General features: G+C 41.2%; 1 protein-coding gene across 2 annotated transcripts; it reads left to right on the forward strand.

Moving 5' to 3' along the window:
- Positions 1-412: 412 nt before the first annotated feature.
- Positions 413-6,586, forward strand: rpe (ribulose-5-phosphate-3-epimerase). 2 transcript variants are annotated; one of them, XM_086144645.1, is made up of 6 exons: positions 413-573; positions 920-999; positions 1,099-1,238; positions 3,481-3,615; positions 4,760-4,846; positions 4,942-6,586. In XM_086144645.1, exons 1-6 carry the CDS (start codon positions 455-457, stop codon positions 4,951-4,953), a joined length of 573 nt encoding a protein of 190 aa, XP_086000771.1. In that variant the 5' UTR covers positions 413-454; the 3' UTR covers positions 4,954-6,586. The 2 variants fall into 2 exon arrangements, with proteins under 2 accessions (XP_086000771.1, XP_086000770.1); XM_086144644.1 differs by having other exon boundaries at positions 4,938-6,576.
- Positions 6,587-16,974: the final 10,388 nt, after the last annotated feature.

The following is a 16,974-nucleotide window of genomic DNA, read 5'->3' on the forward strand; positions in this document are numbered from 1 at the left end:
TAAAAAGGAAATGGACCTTCAATAAGAGTAGAATTTTTTTTCCATATTGCTTTAAAATGAGATGTTTTTTGGCCGATCCTACATTTTTTTCAGTATGGGAATAATTTTCTCTGTGATTTAGTTTGACGATACGGAATAAGGAACAGGCGGTGAAATAATACGACTTTACACTTTATGCAACAATGGCAGAGATGTAAATATCAATAGATTGATTTTTTTTCAGTTCTTATTTTACAACTGCAAATCATGATACCTTTATCGGGTCGTGGTTAAGCTGTAAAGTATGGATTTAAAACAAAACTCGCGCATAATGCGCATAAACTCAGCCCCAAGTTTTATTTTGAAGGTTTCAGACGGAATCTGCCCAGGCTCAATACAATTCACTGTTACTCACCGCATGCCTGCCGCTGCTGCTTGGCTGCGTGTAGAAACATAAACCCCAGAGACAGACAGCATGGCTTGTGCTAAAATTGGCCCTTCCATCCTGAGCAGTGACCTGTCCCGTCTGGGCAGCGAGTGTGTGCGGATGATGGGGTGCGGGGCAGACTACCTGCACCTCGACGTTATGGACGGGTCAGTTTGTTACATTAGCTGGCATGTCAAGGGCTAGCATCTCCTACGGAAGTTTGCTACGGTTAGCTAACATCAACATGCTAAGCTAGCTCTTCAGAAGTTAAGCCGGCGGAGTCTCGTTATTAAGATTATACAACTGGATTAATGTGAGTTAAGTGTGTCAGTAAGGACGCTTTTAACACAACAGTTTCAATTCAAGTCTTTTCAGAATGCTGTAAACGAGTTCTTCCAACGTGTTTAAGCTTAAACGTCCTCTCTTATGCAACTCATTGCTGTGCTACTTCTGGACTGCACGATAAGAGTCATCACACATTCCTAGTAAAAGTCTCTTATTGTTTCGTTGAAGCCATTTTGTCCCGAACATCACATTCGGTCATCCTATGGTGGAATGCTTGCGGAAGTCAGTGGGCCAAGACCCTTTCTTTGGTGAGATTAAAATAATAATAAATTTGACATCCCTATTTAAGTCAATCATGAGTCCCTGTTGCTCAGTGGAGTGCAGTGTTGTGACTCTCAGTGTTGCAGACATGCACATGATGGTGTCTCGGCCGGAGCAGTGGGTGAAGCCCATGGCTGCAGCAGGAGCAAACCAGTACACATTTCACCTAGAGGCCACCAGCAACCCCGGAAACCTCATCAAGGAAATAAAAGAAAGTGGCATGAAGGTGAGAACGTGGTTGTAAAAACAAGAAGGTTAGTTTATTTCCTCATTGCTGTGATGACACAAAACAGGCCTCTGAGTGATCATCACTTGCAATGATGCAGTGTTTGGAGTTAACAGTTATAATGTATGAATGGGCTGTTTTACATGAATAAGCTAAATGGAAAGTAAAACCAGCGTGGTGGCAGGTTTTGTCCTCATGGTTCAATTCCCACACTTGCACAGATTGGCCTCATAAGTGTCGTTGATTGTCTGCTTGCTTTGCATGAGGTCATTATTTTGTATTTTTGCAACATGGGTCTTACAGTAATGCTATTTCAATGCTCTGTATGTGTGAACATATGGCAGTATTGACAATAAAGACGACTTTACATCATCTCCCAGTTCCTATAGTGAACTGTGTCGTAATTGTTGAGACCCAGGCAGTTTAGGCCAATATTTTCTTGAAATTCAAGAAAACATTAGGTATTGGAACCCTCCAGACTATTTCCCATGTTGCTACTCCTCAGTTCCTTTCATTGCCGTCTCTCCTTGATGTGGAGTCAAGGCACCAGGTCTTTAAACAAAGTGGGAGATTTATCCTTCGATGTGTTAATTTTAAGGAATTCAATTAGTTAAAGCACAGTTATATCATTTGTCCACTGTCTAGTTAGAGCAACTGTCCTATTAATTATCTCACATTGTTTGTCTCAAGTTGAATTTACTTTTAATTAGCTTAACTAATGAGGTGGATATTTGACAGCAAGCAATGTGACTCATTTAGATGCACATTTAAAATACATAGGCGCTAGATATCATTTATCATACACCCAGAGGTAGCATATGAGCAAATATAATTATTGATACATTAACATTGTTGTTGGTACCATCTGTTTTCAACAGGGAAAAAATAACGTGAACTATCACTGTTGACGGTGTTAAGAGATTCTGATGAGATATCAAACAAAGGTTAGAAGCAGAGACGTTTCGTCAAAACAAGGTACAACATTTCTGGCGCTTCATGATGCATGTTTGTTTGAGTTGAATAAAAACGCTCCTGTGTCAGATGATACTATTGTTAACCTTAGGTGTGTGTGCAGCCATCTGCAGCATGCACAGCCTGCCACGATATATTATTGTATATGTGTTTGTATCAGATATCATGACATATCTTAGTGTCTGATTCTGATTTTGATTATTTTTATTTTTCTGAAAAAAACATCAGTTATTACCCTCCCTAATGCCCCACCCCCACGTTGTTTGCAGCTTTAGTTCTTATTTATTGCTAGTCATATAATTGAACTAAATTGTCTCTTACAACTGTTTGATGGTCTCAGTATAATACATCAGAAATCAGCACCTTTGGTTCATCATCTATTTTTTACCATCAACTATAGACAGGTGATTGTCGTCACACTCCTGTATGGAAAATATCTTATTGTCTAACTTGAAATCTATATCATACCTTTTTTATATGCCATAAGGGCATGTACATTTCAAGACCTCCACATTCCTTATATATTGATGATCTGGTGCTTGAATGACCTCCATTGAGGCTAGTGTCTCTCCTCAGGATGCATTGAAGGTAACGAAATAGCGCTTTCGTATGGTCGGCTGAGATTGATTTCTAGGTCACAGCTGGAACTGCAGAAGACAAAGGAGACGAGAAAGTAAGACAAATTGGACTGGGGTTAAAAGCGTTGTCGAACATTGTGAGGAAATGGGAAATCATTGTATGGACCCGTTGTAACCAACCATAGAAGCACCATCATTTGTTTGTAAAGCAGCCAACTTGCCTGCTTCATTTCTGCTCTCAGGTTCTTTTCTTGTCCAGCCGAAGCATCTGAAAACCATTAATGGTAGTTATTGGGCCTGGGCAGCTTTCCCTCTACCTTTTAATGTGTCTGTGAAGCAAACAACACCAAGCCCTCACAGCCTACATGTCCCATTCTCTCATGCCCACTAATGTATTTTAAATGAAAAGAGAAAAACAGATCAGTGTTACTCACCATTGCCAAAAAATGCCAAGGGGTGTGATTGTTGGTCCTAGGTTACTGTGCATGCAAGCTGGAAGGCTCAATGATATGGGATGGTGTTGATATATTCCATGAACATTGGTATTCAGTTTTTGCTAATCATCCTTTTACTCAGTTTGCTTCTCTGGTTATTTTTTTTTAATTTTTTTAAATGTGCAAGATAACATGTAATTTAAATTAGTAAGTACTTATGTGACCGTTTTTCCATCCTTTGGTTTGTCTCTGTTGCAGGTGGGTTTGGCCATAAAACCTGGCACCACTGTTAAAGATCTCGCACCGTGGGCAAGCCAGATCGACATGGCTTTGGTCATGACAGTTGAACCTGGTTTTGGAGGACAGAAGTTTATGGAGGACATGATGCCCAAGGTATGGCTGGAGGCAGGGGCTGTGGGCAGTACTATAAACACAAACAGCACAAATGGGAGTTTTAAAGCCTCATGAACAGTGAAAGAGCACCATCAAACAGGAAATGACAATGTTCTATTGCATCCTATTGTTTCTCTCAAAAAGTATAGATTCTGACCTGTTGTTTCAGGTTGTTATGTGAATGATCATTCTGAGGTTGTGGTGAGAAGTATGTTTGGACTAGTTATAAGTAGTTATAAGATTTTCACATTTCTAGTTAGTCTTGTTGATATGAATCAGGAATTTGTAATTATATGATCACCTCTCAGTTTGATCAAGGTGTAAATTGGCAAGAGATTTGTTTGTTGACTAAACTCACTATCAAAGGTAACCTGTTATATACCACTTATTGACCCGCCACCGCTCTGGACAAGAACAAGATCCTTTGGTCCTCCTTTGACTTCAGCTTAACACAGACATTGATAAAAGCACTTAGACCTTGCCCTCCTAGCTTTTACAAGAATTTACAGTAAGTAATGTTATTTGGAAATTTGAAATGTTATTCTATTTATTTTGTACTCACTCCCAAGAACTGACAGTTTAGACTGCTGAAAAATGTTAATATTAATTTATACAACAACAGATTATAGAAACCTGTTTATATAGTGAAATACCAAATAATTTGTTTGATCTCCCTATTTATGCATTCACACAGTCTCTGTCTGCTGTCCTTTCTGTCATTGCCTGCAGCGACTGTGTAGCTTGTAGCCTGAATTATGGATTTATTCGGCTTATATTTGTGAAGGATTACTGCTTCTTGGGTGTAGAATGGGTCTTGGCCTCCCTGTGGTTGCAAATGGTCATTTGGTGACAGCAGCACCCCTTTAAATGGTCACACTTATAACTAGATGAGGAAAATGGGGGGTTGATTGAGGATGTGATAATCACCTTTGAGTCACTGCTTGCCTTTTATCATGGCTGTCAAGTGTTGTTTAGCCAGCTCACTTAGAGTTCCTTTGCATGTTTGACTTGTCAAAGCAAAGTCATTAAAACTAGGTGAATTATGGCCTGGACTCAACGGGGTTGCTTTTGTGTTTGTCCTTCTATACACGAAGTAGAAATTATCTGGCCCTTTTTTAGACTGATTTTTCATTTCTGTCTCCAGGTCAGTTGGCTTAGGAGTCAGTTCCCTTCACTAGATATTGAAGTAGACGGCGGTGTTGGCCCTGACACCATCCACAAGTGTGCTGAGGTAAGGATTTTGAACACATCTTTAAAAAAAGAACACCTGAGCCTGAAGTGGAATGTTGAAGGATAATTTATGGATTACTTGTATTTTTAAGGCAGGTGCCAACATGATTGTGTCAGGCAGCGCTGTGATTGGCAGTGACGACCCTCGGTCTGTCATCGCCCTGCTGCGCACCGTGGTGGCCGAAGCGATCCAGAAGCGTTCGCTAGACCGCTGAGATGTCACGTGTTGTGGAAGTCCTCGTGGTTACTCTTTATCTGCTCGACCCAGCAATATAATGGACCACCCAGTGGAATGGACTTAGTTTGAACATTTCGGGGGATTGAATCAAGAGTCATGGGCAGAGCAGGAGAGGGACGAGCTAATGGCCACATCCTAGGAACGAAGCAGCAATGTGCCTCTAAAAACATTTTGAAGTTAATTCTGTCCTGCCATAGTCGTAACCTCTTCAAAGTGAGCAACATTTCGGAGCAACATTTTGAACAGCTGACTTAAGGTTTTGTCCTTTTTCTCATCCTTATACATTCCCAAATATTGTTTACTTGGAATCAGTATGACTTGATTATGGAAATAAAGTGGTGCGGTGAGCTATTTGTTTAGCTTTTTTCATTTTTACAAGGCATTAAATTAGGTTTCACATAACATAGAACTGTTTTGGGCCTTTTAAAGTGTTGTAATGGGGCCTTCTAATGACAAAAACACAACATTACCTCATTTTGTTGATATTTGGACAGACTGCTAAATTCTAGGCTGCTGCTCAGTTGATCCTTCTCAAAGACTTCAGCTGCAATTAACAACAAACCCCTCCCATACACACACACACACACACACACACACACGTATATCAACAGGTTCCCTCAGTTTTAGTCATTAGAACACTCATAAGCAACACGGATAGACAGAGTAAAAACATTGGAGCCTGGATGTCTTGTCGAATCAATTTGAACTTGAAAATATGTGATTACTATTTCATTTGGACTCAAGGAAGAATACAGGTATGATACAATTTCAAAATATTCAATTGAAAGTCCGGATTTTACCTGTTTTACAAATGAGAAGTTGAGGGGATGTTGAACATTCCTTAGTTTTTTGTCTGTACATGAAATTTTTTGTTCCAGCATGTGATACAGATTTTTATTAAACCATCATTTACTCTGTAGTTTCATATCCATGTCAAATTTGCAAAATTGGCCTCTCCAAGGGGAAGGGAGGAATTCACAAGTACAATTGAATCATTGTTTTAATATGTAATTATTCATATTTATTTAAATGTATATACACAAAATAGCATTTAGCTCTGCGTTCATGGTTTGAGAATCAGCAGTTAAATAATTTTGGTGGAAATGTATAAGATTATTCTTCATATTGTTAGTAACAGCTTAGATAATTTCTTGGCAACTATTGAGGTTATTTGTACATATCAGATTGATGAAAGATTGATAATGTATCAGTAACATGCAAAAGTTTTACAATTCTTTTTTCTTTGATAAAATGTATTTGTCCTAGCATTTTTGACATGCATTATTCATTTTTGTTGCACTTCAAGTGCAACAGAATGAGAGCAGGGGTGGTTTTCTGGCTGTCCATCTGTGCACACACCACTCTTTATAGCACTGCATTTTGTCTGACTTATTTTGCCACCCAGCCAATCAAAAGCAGTGCGTTTTACAGTGAGTGAAACTAGCATCTATTTTTGCCGGTCACTATTCTGGCTAGAACTTTTCTGAATTATGAGTGCAGGTAACTGTCTTTTATGATTCTTCATGAAATATAAAAATCTTACATGGACTGAAATGCTTGTTCTTGTCCCGAGGAAACGGAAAAAAGTGTAAATATAAGCCTATAGTATGTCTCATCTCTTGCCGAAAGGATAGTTTCTGTCAATGGGAATCACTCATGACATACTTCAAACTGCAAGCAGCTAGTGCTCAATAATGCAGTGTATGTCTGGGAGGCAAATCACAGGCATTTGAAATATTGATGTCAAAAATCTGTATTTTATTTTAATGTCACATGCCTTAAGAAGGAAGTAGTTTTTTTCATAGGGTGATGTGGTAGAAGTATGGAATGTGATGGTAGTGGTGGGATTGTATGATACAGGTATTTTTGCATGCTGGGACAATCTCCTGTGACCGATTTCCATTCTAATTCATGGTGACAGGCATTTTGTATACTAGTGTCACTGTCGCCTTGCAGAAACATTGACACAATCCAATGTGAAGGCGCAGGCAGCACCTACACACACTCCACACTCATTAGGCCATGGAACACTCCTATTAACAGCACATTGACAGAGGTTCTACACACTATCCCGCTGTTTCATTATGACATTAAAAATGCAAGGAGAAATACGTTAGCCGCAGCAATTACGACATTGATAGGAACGGTGTCTTACACCCCTGCACATTTGTCACATTGTGGGCTGTAAGTCCAACATAATAGTCACTCAGAAGGGACTCCCTCCATTGGCGGCATGAAAACCATATGTGCAGGTATGGTAATTTGTGGATGAAAGCAGTGATAGACTAAGGAAGGAAGAAGACGGAGTGGAATTGTCAGGGATCCAACTGTGCGTGGCCTTTCCTCCAAGTCATACTGGTTATTACAATATATCACTACGCACATACAGATAGACTCTCACTACACACACACACACACACACACACACGAGTAGAAGTAGAAAAGAGCAAGAACAAAAACAAAGATTTTACAACAAAATTGAGTCAGACAGCTATTGTGCTTTTGATCTTCAGAGCACAGCCGTAAGGGAATTCATAGTCCCAGGTCGAGCTATGGGGGGACTTCACGGGTTGTGCAACCACACTGTGAGGGCGGATTGATCACCAAACAGCAGGCTTCTCCAAATTCTGTCACCACAAGGACTACTGTTGACACAGAAACACTCACACAGAGCTGTTTTAAATAGGTGTTAAATCAGGAAATTTTACTCAAGGGTCTACAACATTTCAATTTCAGTTTCTTTAATGATTGGTGGAGCCACTGGATGAAGAACTCTTGTATGAGTAGTCAAATATTCAACAAGCTTATCTACAGATATTGTTAAAAGTAGTTCTTCATCCATGGGGAACATGGTTTTACATTTTCCACGCCTTTTCTTCTCTTGCTCTTTCTACTGCCAATTTTTTCACCCCCATCTAACTATAGTCCCTTTGCCTTCATGTTTTACCCTATCCTATTTCTGGGATCATTATGTAGACTAGAACTATATAGTTCTACGTCCCTCCCACTCTTTCTCACTAAAGGCACATTAGCAAACTCTCTTTGCCAGTTCTTACTCATTCATAATTACTCGGCATCCCACAGGAGCAAAAAGATGCACATTCCTGATTAGCTCACCGTTGTTCCCAGCCTTACTTAAGGAGAAAGGTCTCCTCTGACTGAGTGTGGATGATCTTATTAACAATTAAAAAAAACAACTTGCTTGGAATTCATGTAAAATATTTCTGCGGTTTGCCCTGCAGCAAAGAGTACCGCTGCAACGCGAATGATGGATAACTGAGGAGTTCGTACACAGATGGGGCAGAGTGGAACCGGCCAGCTATTGCCCTCGTTGCATCTCGCGTCTGTTTGTTACATGGTTGTGTAAAATGCCTCAAGCACTTTTGCAGTTGTGATTATATTATGAGCCTTTCTTTTCGTACAGTATGAAATAATCATACTTTTGCATATTTTTTCCGATAGCAACAACTGCTTGACAGTTCAGAGATGAAAGTGAGTGTTCTATCTAAGATGACATATCAAACCAAGGGTTTTTATATTTTTATTTAATACTTTATTTAAAATTATTTATTCTGCATTTAAAACACTATAATTCTGCAAATTAGGAAAACATTTCAGAATGTTGAGACTTGACATGTTAACCCTGGCATCCCAGTGGCCAAGTGAGGCTCTGGGGATCTGTAACCAAATTAATATATAAAAATCATGTTTACGACTATACAGGTCACCACCTTATGGATCTGGTTTTCTCTTTGCCGGACGTGGGCTACTGGGATTGGGAGGAATGTGTAGTGTTTTGTTACTGGACTTATGTGCACATCATAAACTTCCCATAACAAACATCATGTTTAGACAATAAGCTGTGCACATTTGCACCTTGCACCAATATATTAGGCTGCAGTGCAATGGCCGGCTTTGTGGTTGTGTTGTCTGACTTGTGGCACGTGTTCTGAAAATTCAGATGAAGAGAGGGTTGGATTAGTCAACCGGTCACCACCTGGGGATTAGCTGGCTCCGATGGTGGGGGAGGATGACGGTCAGATCTGGCAGACCCAAAAGTATTGTGAGGGTCTGTTGGGAACATCTGACAGAGTCCCCTGTCAGAAAAAAAAGTTTCAACTCCCATTTCTGGCAGAGCTTCCACTACGTCCTGAGGGAGATGGGGACATTGAGTCTGAGTGAACCGTGTTCTGTGCTTCCATTGTCAAAGCGGCAGACCAGAGCTGTGGCTGTAAGGTGGTTGGTGCCTGTTGAGGTGGGAACCCCTAAACCCATTGGGGCACCCAATTGGCTAGGAATGCCATCAAGTTGAAAAAGGAGTCCAACCAAGCCCTTCTGGCCAGTGGGGCTCAAGAAGCAGCTGACAGGTACTGGCAGGCCAAGCAGCTTTGGTGGTTGCAGAGGCAAACACTTGGGTACGGTAGGAGTTCAGTGAAGGGATGGAGAATGACTTCCTGAGGGCTCCATGGAGATTCTGGTCCGCTCTCCGGTGACTCAAGTAGGGGAAGCGGTACACTGTCTGCATTGTGTACAGTGGGGATGAAAGGCTGGTGACCTCCTCCATCGGCGACACGCCTTACAATGAAGAGGCCGAATTAGGGGACTTCGGGGTGGACTCTCCTATTTCTGTGGCTGAGGTAGCACAAAAAGCTCCTCAGTGGGACGGCCCCATGGGTGGATGAGAGCCACCCTCAGTTCCTCCAGGTGCTGGATGTTGAAGGGCTGTCCTGGGATGATATGCCTCTGCAACCTTGCATGAAAGGTGGGGGCAGGGCCTCTGAATTGGCAAACCGGGGTGATGACTGGGTTGTGACTGAAAAAGATACAAGCGGCCAAAATGAGTTTTCTTCACAGGATGTCCAGGCTCTCCCTTAGTGATAGGATGAGGAGTCCAGCCATCTGGGAGCAGCTCAGAGTGGAGTTGCTGCTCCTCCATGTGGAGAGGAGCCGGATGAGTGGCATGGGCATTTGATCAGGCCTCTTGGAAGTCTCCCTAGTGGGGTTTCCTGGGCATGTCCAGCTGGGAGGAGGCACTGGGGAAGACCCAGGACACGCTGGAGGAACTGTGTCTAGGCTGGCCTGGGAACACCCCCCAGAAGAGCTGGACCCAGTGGCTGGGGAAAGGGATGTCTGGACCTCTCTCTCCTGACCCTAGATAAGCAGCAGGAGATAGATGGATGGAAAAGTAATGTGTGATCCTGCATGAAGATCATATTTCTCCTATATATATTTGTACTATACTCAGCTTATACTTAGGTCCTACTAATCCTTAAAGGCTGGGAATAAATTAAATGAAATTTAATGGCTCTTGAGTTTTATTGGCAGTATGAGCTAAACAGCGGTATGTTAACACTGGATAGAAAGAAATAGCTCTAGGGGACATTGAGCCAATGTTTGGCATGCTTGAATGATAATAGCCTCTTCTGAATGGGTGTTTTGTTGTTTAAAAAGCCTTTGTGTATTTGTTAATGTTCACTGCATGTACATTTCAACCACTGCCCTTATATACAGTAAAACAAGTTCTATAGAACATACTTGTACCTTAAAGGGTTTAACCGGATAAAGAATAATTCCATCCATCCATCCATCCATCCATCCACCTTCCCCTGTTCATCTGGAGTCGGGTCGCGGGGGCAGCAGTCAGAGCAGTGAGACCCAGACTTCCCTCTCCTCAGCCAAAGGGCCCAGCTCCTCTGGCAGGACTCCGAACCTCTTACCCTATCTCTAAGGAAGAGACCGGAGCAAACTCATTTCGGCCTCTTGTATCCGCGATCTTGTTCTTTCGGTCACTATCCACAGCTCGTGACCATAGGTGAGAGTGGGAACGTAAATTGATTGGTAAATTGAGACCTTCTGCCTCAGCTCCCTCTTCACCACGACAGGCCAGTACAGAGTCCACCGCACTGCAGGCGCCGCACCAATCCACCTTTCGATCTCCTGCTCCATCCTTCCCTCACTCGTGAACAAGAGCCTGGGAAACTTGTACTCCTCCACTTGGGGCTGTACCTCTTCCCTGTCCCGGAGTGGGCATTTCACCCGTTTCTGATTGAGCACCATGGCCTCGGATTTGAAGGTGCTGATCCGCTTCACACTCGGCTGCTAACTGCTCCAGTGACAGCTGGAGATCATGGCCTGATGAAACAAACAGAACCACATCATCTGCAAAAAGCAGAGACTCGATCCTGCGGCCACAAAACCGGATCCCCTTGACGGCCTGGCGCCTAGAAATTCTATCTTTAAAGTTATGAACAGAATTGGTGACAAAGAGCAGGCCTGGCGGGGTCCAACTCTCACCGAAAACGGGTCAGACTTACAACCAGCAATGGGGATTAAGCTCCGACACCGATCATATGGAGGCCGAACAGCCTGTATAACGGAATTCGGTACCCCATACTTCCGGAGCACCCCCAGCAGGATTGCCTGTGGGACACGGTTGAATGCCTTCTCCAGATCCACAAAACACATCTACTCTGGTTGAGAAAACTCCCATGCCCCCTTGATGACCCTGCCGAGGGTATAGAGCTGGTCCACTGTTCTACGACTAGGACGAAAACCACGCTGCTCCTCCTGGATCCGAGGTTCAATGACTTGGCGGACCCTCTTCTCCAGCACTGCTGAACAGACCTTACCAAGGAGGATGAGGAGTGTGATCCCCTGTAGTTGGAGCAAACCCTCCAATCCCCCTTTTAAAAAGGGCGATCGACATCCCAGTCTGCCAGTCCAGTGGCAGAATAAACAGCCTTTGCAAAAAAGCAGTACAGATTACTTGTTCATTTTGCAAGGTCAATTCACTGATAAGGTAATAAATGTTCATTTACGTTTTCAATAAAACAAATAGAAAAATGAATGACTGGAACAGATAATTAGTTCTACATATGAATCTCCAGGCCTCCCAGGTCCTGGGAGAGTAGGACTAAATACAACGTTCCTTTGGGAATGTTGCCTTGTTAGCAACTGCAAGAGTTTAATCCATCTTGCACAGAGCCAGTGTAAGCACACAAAATTTTAGTTTTTATTAATTATGGATAAGTGTGTGCGTTTGTAAGTCTTGCATGTCTGTGGATGTTTTTTTATCCATAATAGATGATGTGGGACTATCAGTGTTTTTGTTGTTTGAATGTCAGTTCAATCGGTTGAGGCACAGATGCGTGAGGCGCTCAATGTCATTATGGGCAATACAAAGAATGAGGAAAAATATGTTGTGAGCAATCTGCAATGTTGTCATATTTGGTGGAGTGATTCATGTGATGGTACAGAAGAGAAGGTTTATTTCCTTTTGGCAACTTATTTTGTTAATGAGGCTTATAAACAAACAAACACCCTTTTCTGTTGACAGCAAGAATGAAGTCCAAATTTTGCATTTGTGAACCTGTAACATCTTTGTTTGGATATGGCTATTGTTTTGTCATAAGCTGTTTAGGGAACATTTATCTTATGCCAGTAGTTTTGTTCTGCATCTTTAAGAGAACGTAACATCTATGGATCATTTCCTCTATTGCGATTTATGTTTAAATGCATTTTATCCTGTTTTCTGGTTCTTTCTTACAAAGCAATAGATGTGCCTGATGGGTTTGCATCAAAACTGATTCACTGACAACAGCAGACCTCCTATTGGGGGTTTTTGCTCTTTTTGTTGGACTAGTTTTAAATTGATACATTCTTCTTACAGCTGCTACTTGAATGAAAAAAAAATGCAGGGACAGGAAGATGGCATGAGCACAATAAATGAGATGGGGGCTGCGGGTGGAGGGGAAAATTCTCTTTGCTTTCTAATTAAACTGCAGCAGCCATCCACTTTATCATGTTTTATAACAGTCTACATTCATTCATTCATCTATTCATTCATCATGATGATAACATTAGGGGGGTGGGTTATTGGCTATTGGGTTTACAACCCTAATAATTTACATGCATTCATGAGATGTTTGGCTTACAGAGGTCGTGGTAAAATCCAACAAGTTTACTTTAAATGTCACGGTCGGCTGAATGAGTGGGAACTGTGTGAGAGAGTGTGCATCTATAAGGTCTTACCGATTGAGCTATGGCTGTGTGTCACTGAGTGCCAAAGCGTTTTCTGCGTGAATGTGCTTGATGGTTTATCCCTCTCACTAGATTCTGCACATTATATACTAATTTAGAGATTACAACCTGCTGCTGTTAGATCTGTCACCCATTTCAAGCCACAGAAGGTTCCCTTTTACTCCTTTCCCCTCTGCTTTAACCATATGAGCAGCTAACTTCCCATGCAAATGTCCCTTTTTGGACTTTCCTAATGACCTCTCTCCTATACAATATACCAATGTGGTATTTTTCATAGGTGAGTGCAATAAGCCAGTCACGCACCTTTAAAATTTACCTAGGGACGAGAGCAGCATATCCTGCGGATGTTGTTTTGGTGGTTGTGTGTTTTAGTGCCACATATTACCCATTGATATTCACAAGATATGCTGTTAGTCTCGACCCAATTTTTGGATTAGACACTGACCTTGTTGTGATGCCTCTGTGCTCACCATGCAGGCGGGCGAAGACCCATTCCAACTTTGCATTCCCTTCAGCACCTTCTCTCTCACTGGCAATAAATCATAATCTATTTGCCTGACTGCTGCGGATGGTTAAGTGCTGTCTCCATACGTTTGCCCTCCAGTGTCTGCTTCCACAGCAAGAGCTGTGGTTCTGGGACATCAGCTTACTTCATGTAAAATAGAACCAGGCTTTCCTGCTAGTAGTTGAGGAAATGGAGAAAAATACAGGAGAAACTGGGAAAGGGAGATATTGAGATATGCACAAGAAAGATTCCCTGTCATTTCATTTTATGAAGTTGCAACAGAGCTGGCTCACAATAAAATCAGTAATATCGCAAGGCCTACTATTGGCACGAAAAGCCTTAAATAGATATTTGAACATGGTAACACCAGCCAACGTTCAGCCAAGATAGATTATTTTGTTAAGAGCTGCCCAAAATCTGTTACAGGGTAACCTGCATGCATCACAGAGCTCAGATAACGAGCTACCTACTCCAGAAGCAAACACCAAACCATGATTTATCTCGCAGTGAATGCTATTTTCCCCTTGTATTACTGTGATGGAACGGGTGGCACAACATTTGTTCTTGGCTTTATTGGGTATGAGTGCATCAATATGAGTTAATATAAATTCATGGGAAAAGTCAAAGTGAGAAGAGAAGTTTATGCGTAGCATTGACCAGTGACTATTTGTAGTTTCCTCTCTGGAGTTGTGGGGGGTTAGTGGGGGGCCTTTTCATTGGATGAGGCATGCATTTTAGAAAAGTATTTCAGAGGTTTCCAACTAAGTGCTGGCTAGGAGAGTCATCTACAGTCACTTATTCTCTGACATGCTTCATGATTCTTTCACACAAACACACACATGCAACAGAATCGGTGTAAATAAACAGTTGTGTTAAAGGTCTCTGTGGCCACAATCTCACACCCGCTGCCTGCAGGGCGCTGTCCCTGATTTTTCAGTTACAGAAGAACTATATCATTGTGAAAGGTGCTCTGTCATTGCTGTTGAGAGATAAATTGACACCAAATATCCAAATTTATGTGGGTGAAATGAAAACTTGCATGTTCTCTGTATGTATTTTATTGCAATAAACCAACAATAGCAAAGTGCCTTTTTAATGGTCATGATGGCAACTATTCGACAGATTAATAGAAGAAAAACGAATCATAGTCATATAAAAATACATCACTGAGCATCACTGGCTGAACTGAAAACATCACCACAAACTATTTTACACCTAAATCTGGAGCCAGCAAATAGTCGATACATGCACCCCTTAAAATGCAGCTACAACACCATCAGAATGCCTGAATGAATCTTGGAAGGCAGCTGTGGATGTTTTATCATTAGTATTATTGTTATTATTACAACAAAAACACCAGTTACAGCATCTCTGTGCAGCTCCAATAATACTGGCGGCATTGTGACGTTTAACACACTGTGACCACTCCCTCCAATTCCTGGCTCGAGTCTACAGATGTGAAATTGTGAATAAATAAGGTCCAGTAATAAGAGAACACTTGCACCTTTGGGAATGTTCAAGGCTAATAAAGACAACCATTCAACCAACAACCAGCTCCTTAGTTTTCTGATGAAGAATCGCAATCAGATACCAATCAGTATTACTCGTCACTCCAAATACGTGACTGGACTATTTCCCCTGGAAAAAAAAATAGTCTTCAATCCTGCAATTTGATGAGGCAATACTTCATCCGTACGAGTCTAATTTCGAAAACACCCATGAGAGGAAAAACATACTGTGCAGTATAAACTCGAGAATGAAATGTCCGTCTGCATCACAGGATACAAAAGTTATTTACAGATTTATCTTCATGTATAATCACTTCAATATAAACAACTCGTTCTATTTCTAAAAATATACATGTCCTTTTTTTATCTATGGAAGTTCCTCATATTAAAAGAGATTACCAAAGTAGGGGCCACAAGACACAGTTTAGTGTTGTAATGTGTTTGATGTTCACACAAAATGTAGACGTTATTTTGAAACTGCTCATTTAGCCACGATTATTAAAAAGAGGTAAAAATCTAGAAACTAACCTTTTGGATTTTGTAATTATTCATGCCAATTTGCCATGTTTCCTTATTTTAATGTGAAACAATTAAACGTTACTTTGAAAGAAACTGAAGTTTTTACTTAACCCTTCTGACAATTTGCAAGAAAGCACAAAAAAATCCCAGGAATTTACCTAAAAACGGGAAACAAATCATTGCAAAAAAAAATGTCGAGCAGAAAATATCACATTAACAAACATGTCAAAAAGTGCAAAAACGTAAAGAGAAAAATAATTTGATTAAAAGGTTGTATTTATGCCAATGTGTTAAAAGTCTGTGTAGGTGTCTCCGAACTTGTATGCTTCAGCCTCTCTAGGTGGATGGATAGAAAAGGATGGAAACCCATTGGAAAAGTTGGAAAAGCATTGAAAATTTCTATTATTTCCTAGCTGTGTGTTTTTCTCTCACATGGGTGTTTGAATGTCTTAAAGTTCAAAGTCTGTCAAAAATCAGTAAGAACTACCTGTCAGTTTTAAGTAGATGCTGATTCCGTCCTGCACCTGGCCACCAGCTGTTGTGGCTTTGTCATCCACATCGATATCTCGGGTGTGAAAACACTTGTCGGAATCCTGTGTAACATTAGACGAATACATCTAATGAAAGCACTTTTCCTTTGAAGACACTGACAGTTTGGTTTCATCTGAAGGTCTTGTGCGCAGAACCACATCTCTAACTTTCTTGACTTAAAAGCACTAGCTGCACTTCACACAGAATTTTGTGGCGAAAAATGAACTTTTTTAAAAAGAAAAAAATAGCGAAGCAAGTTGAATAAGACAGGTATCGGTGATGTCAAAGTCAAATGGTTTCACAGGTGCAAAGGGTAATCTGGATTTTGGGGATTAAAAAAAAAAATTGAAATAAATTAGGGACTGGTGAATTTTTGACCCAGGAAGTTGGGGGTTTGGGCACCGCTCTGTCACAAACACAATGCTCAAAGAGTTTAAAGTTATAAAACATCAAAATTCCTCTTGTGATATTGTCATGCAATATACATGTTGACACGATTGAGACAACAAGTTTCAAGAGTGTTCATGTCCGGTCTGGCTGTGAAAGGGTTCGGCCCAGGTGGGGTCGCTGGCTGCTCTGAGTCGAATTGGCCAAAGAGACCCTCAGCTAGAATCCAGGATTTGTGAACATGTTTTTACAGTTCAGCTGCAGCCGTCTTTAATCAAACATCCTACCTAGGCATTACATCACACATCACAAAATAAACACGACTTAAGCAAAAAGCATTAAGTGAATCAGTTTTTGTGATTTGTCTTTTCAACTATTGTACATGTAAAGCCACAGTATTT

This window comes from Fistularia commersonii, chromosome 4 (genome assembly GCF_037954325.1).
Source record: "Fistularia commersonii isolate RoL2024-O1a breed Wild chromosome 4, RoL_Fcom_v1.0, whole genome shotgun sequence".
Taxonomy (NCBI): Eukaryota; Metazoa; Chordata; class Actinopteri; order Syngnathiformes; family Fistulariidae; genus Fistularia; species Fistularia commersonii.

Bases quoted from the DNA above. Each gene is read 5' to 3' on its own strand.
- rpe (XM_086144644.1), top strand. From the start codon at position 455: ATGGCTTGTGCTAAAATTGGCCCTTCCATCCTGAGCAGTGACCTGTCC. The intron at 1,239-3,480 runs GTGAGAACGTGG...TCTCTGTTGCAG, and splicing joins TAAAAGAAAGTGGCATGAAG to GTGGGTTTGGCCATAAAACC. The intron at 4,847-4,937 runs GTAAGGATTTTG...TGTATTTTTAAG, and splicing joins CCATCCACAAGTGTGCTGAG to GCAGGTGCCAACATGATTGT.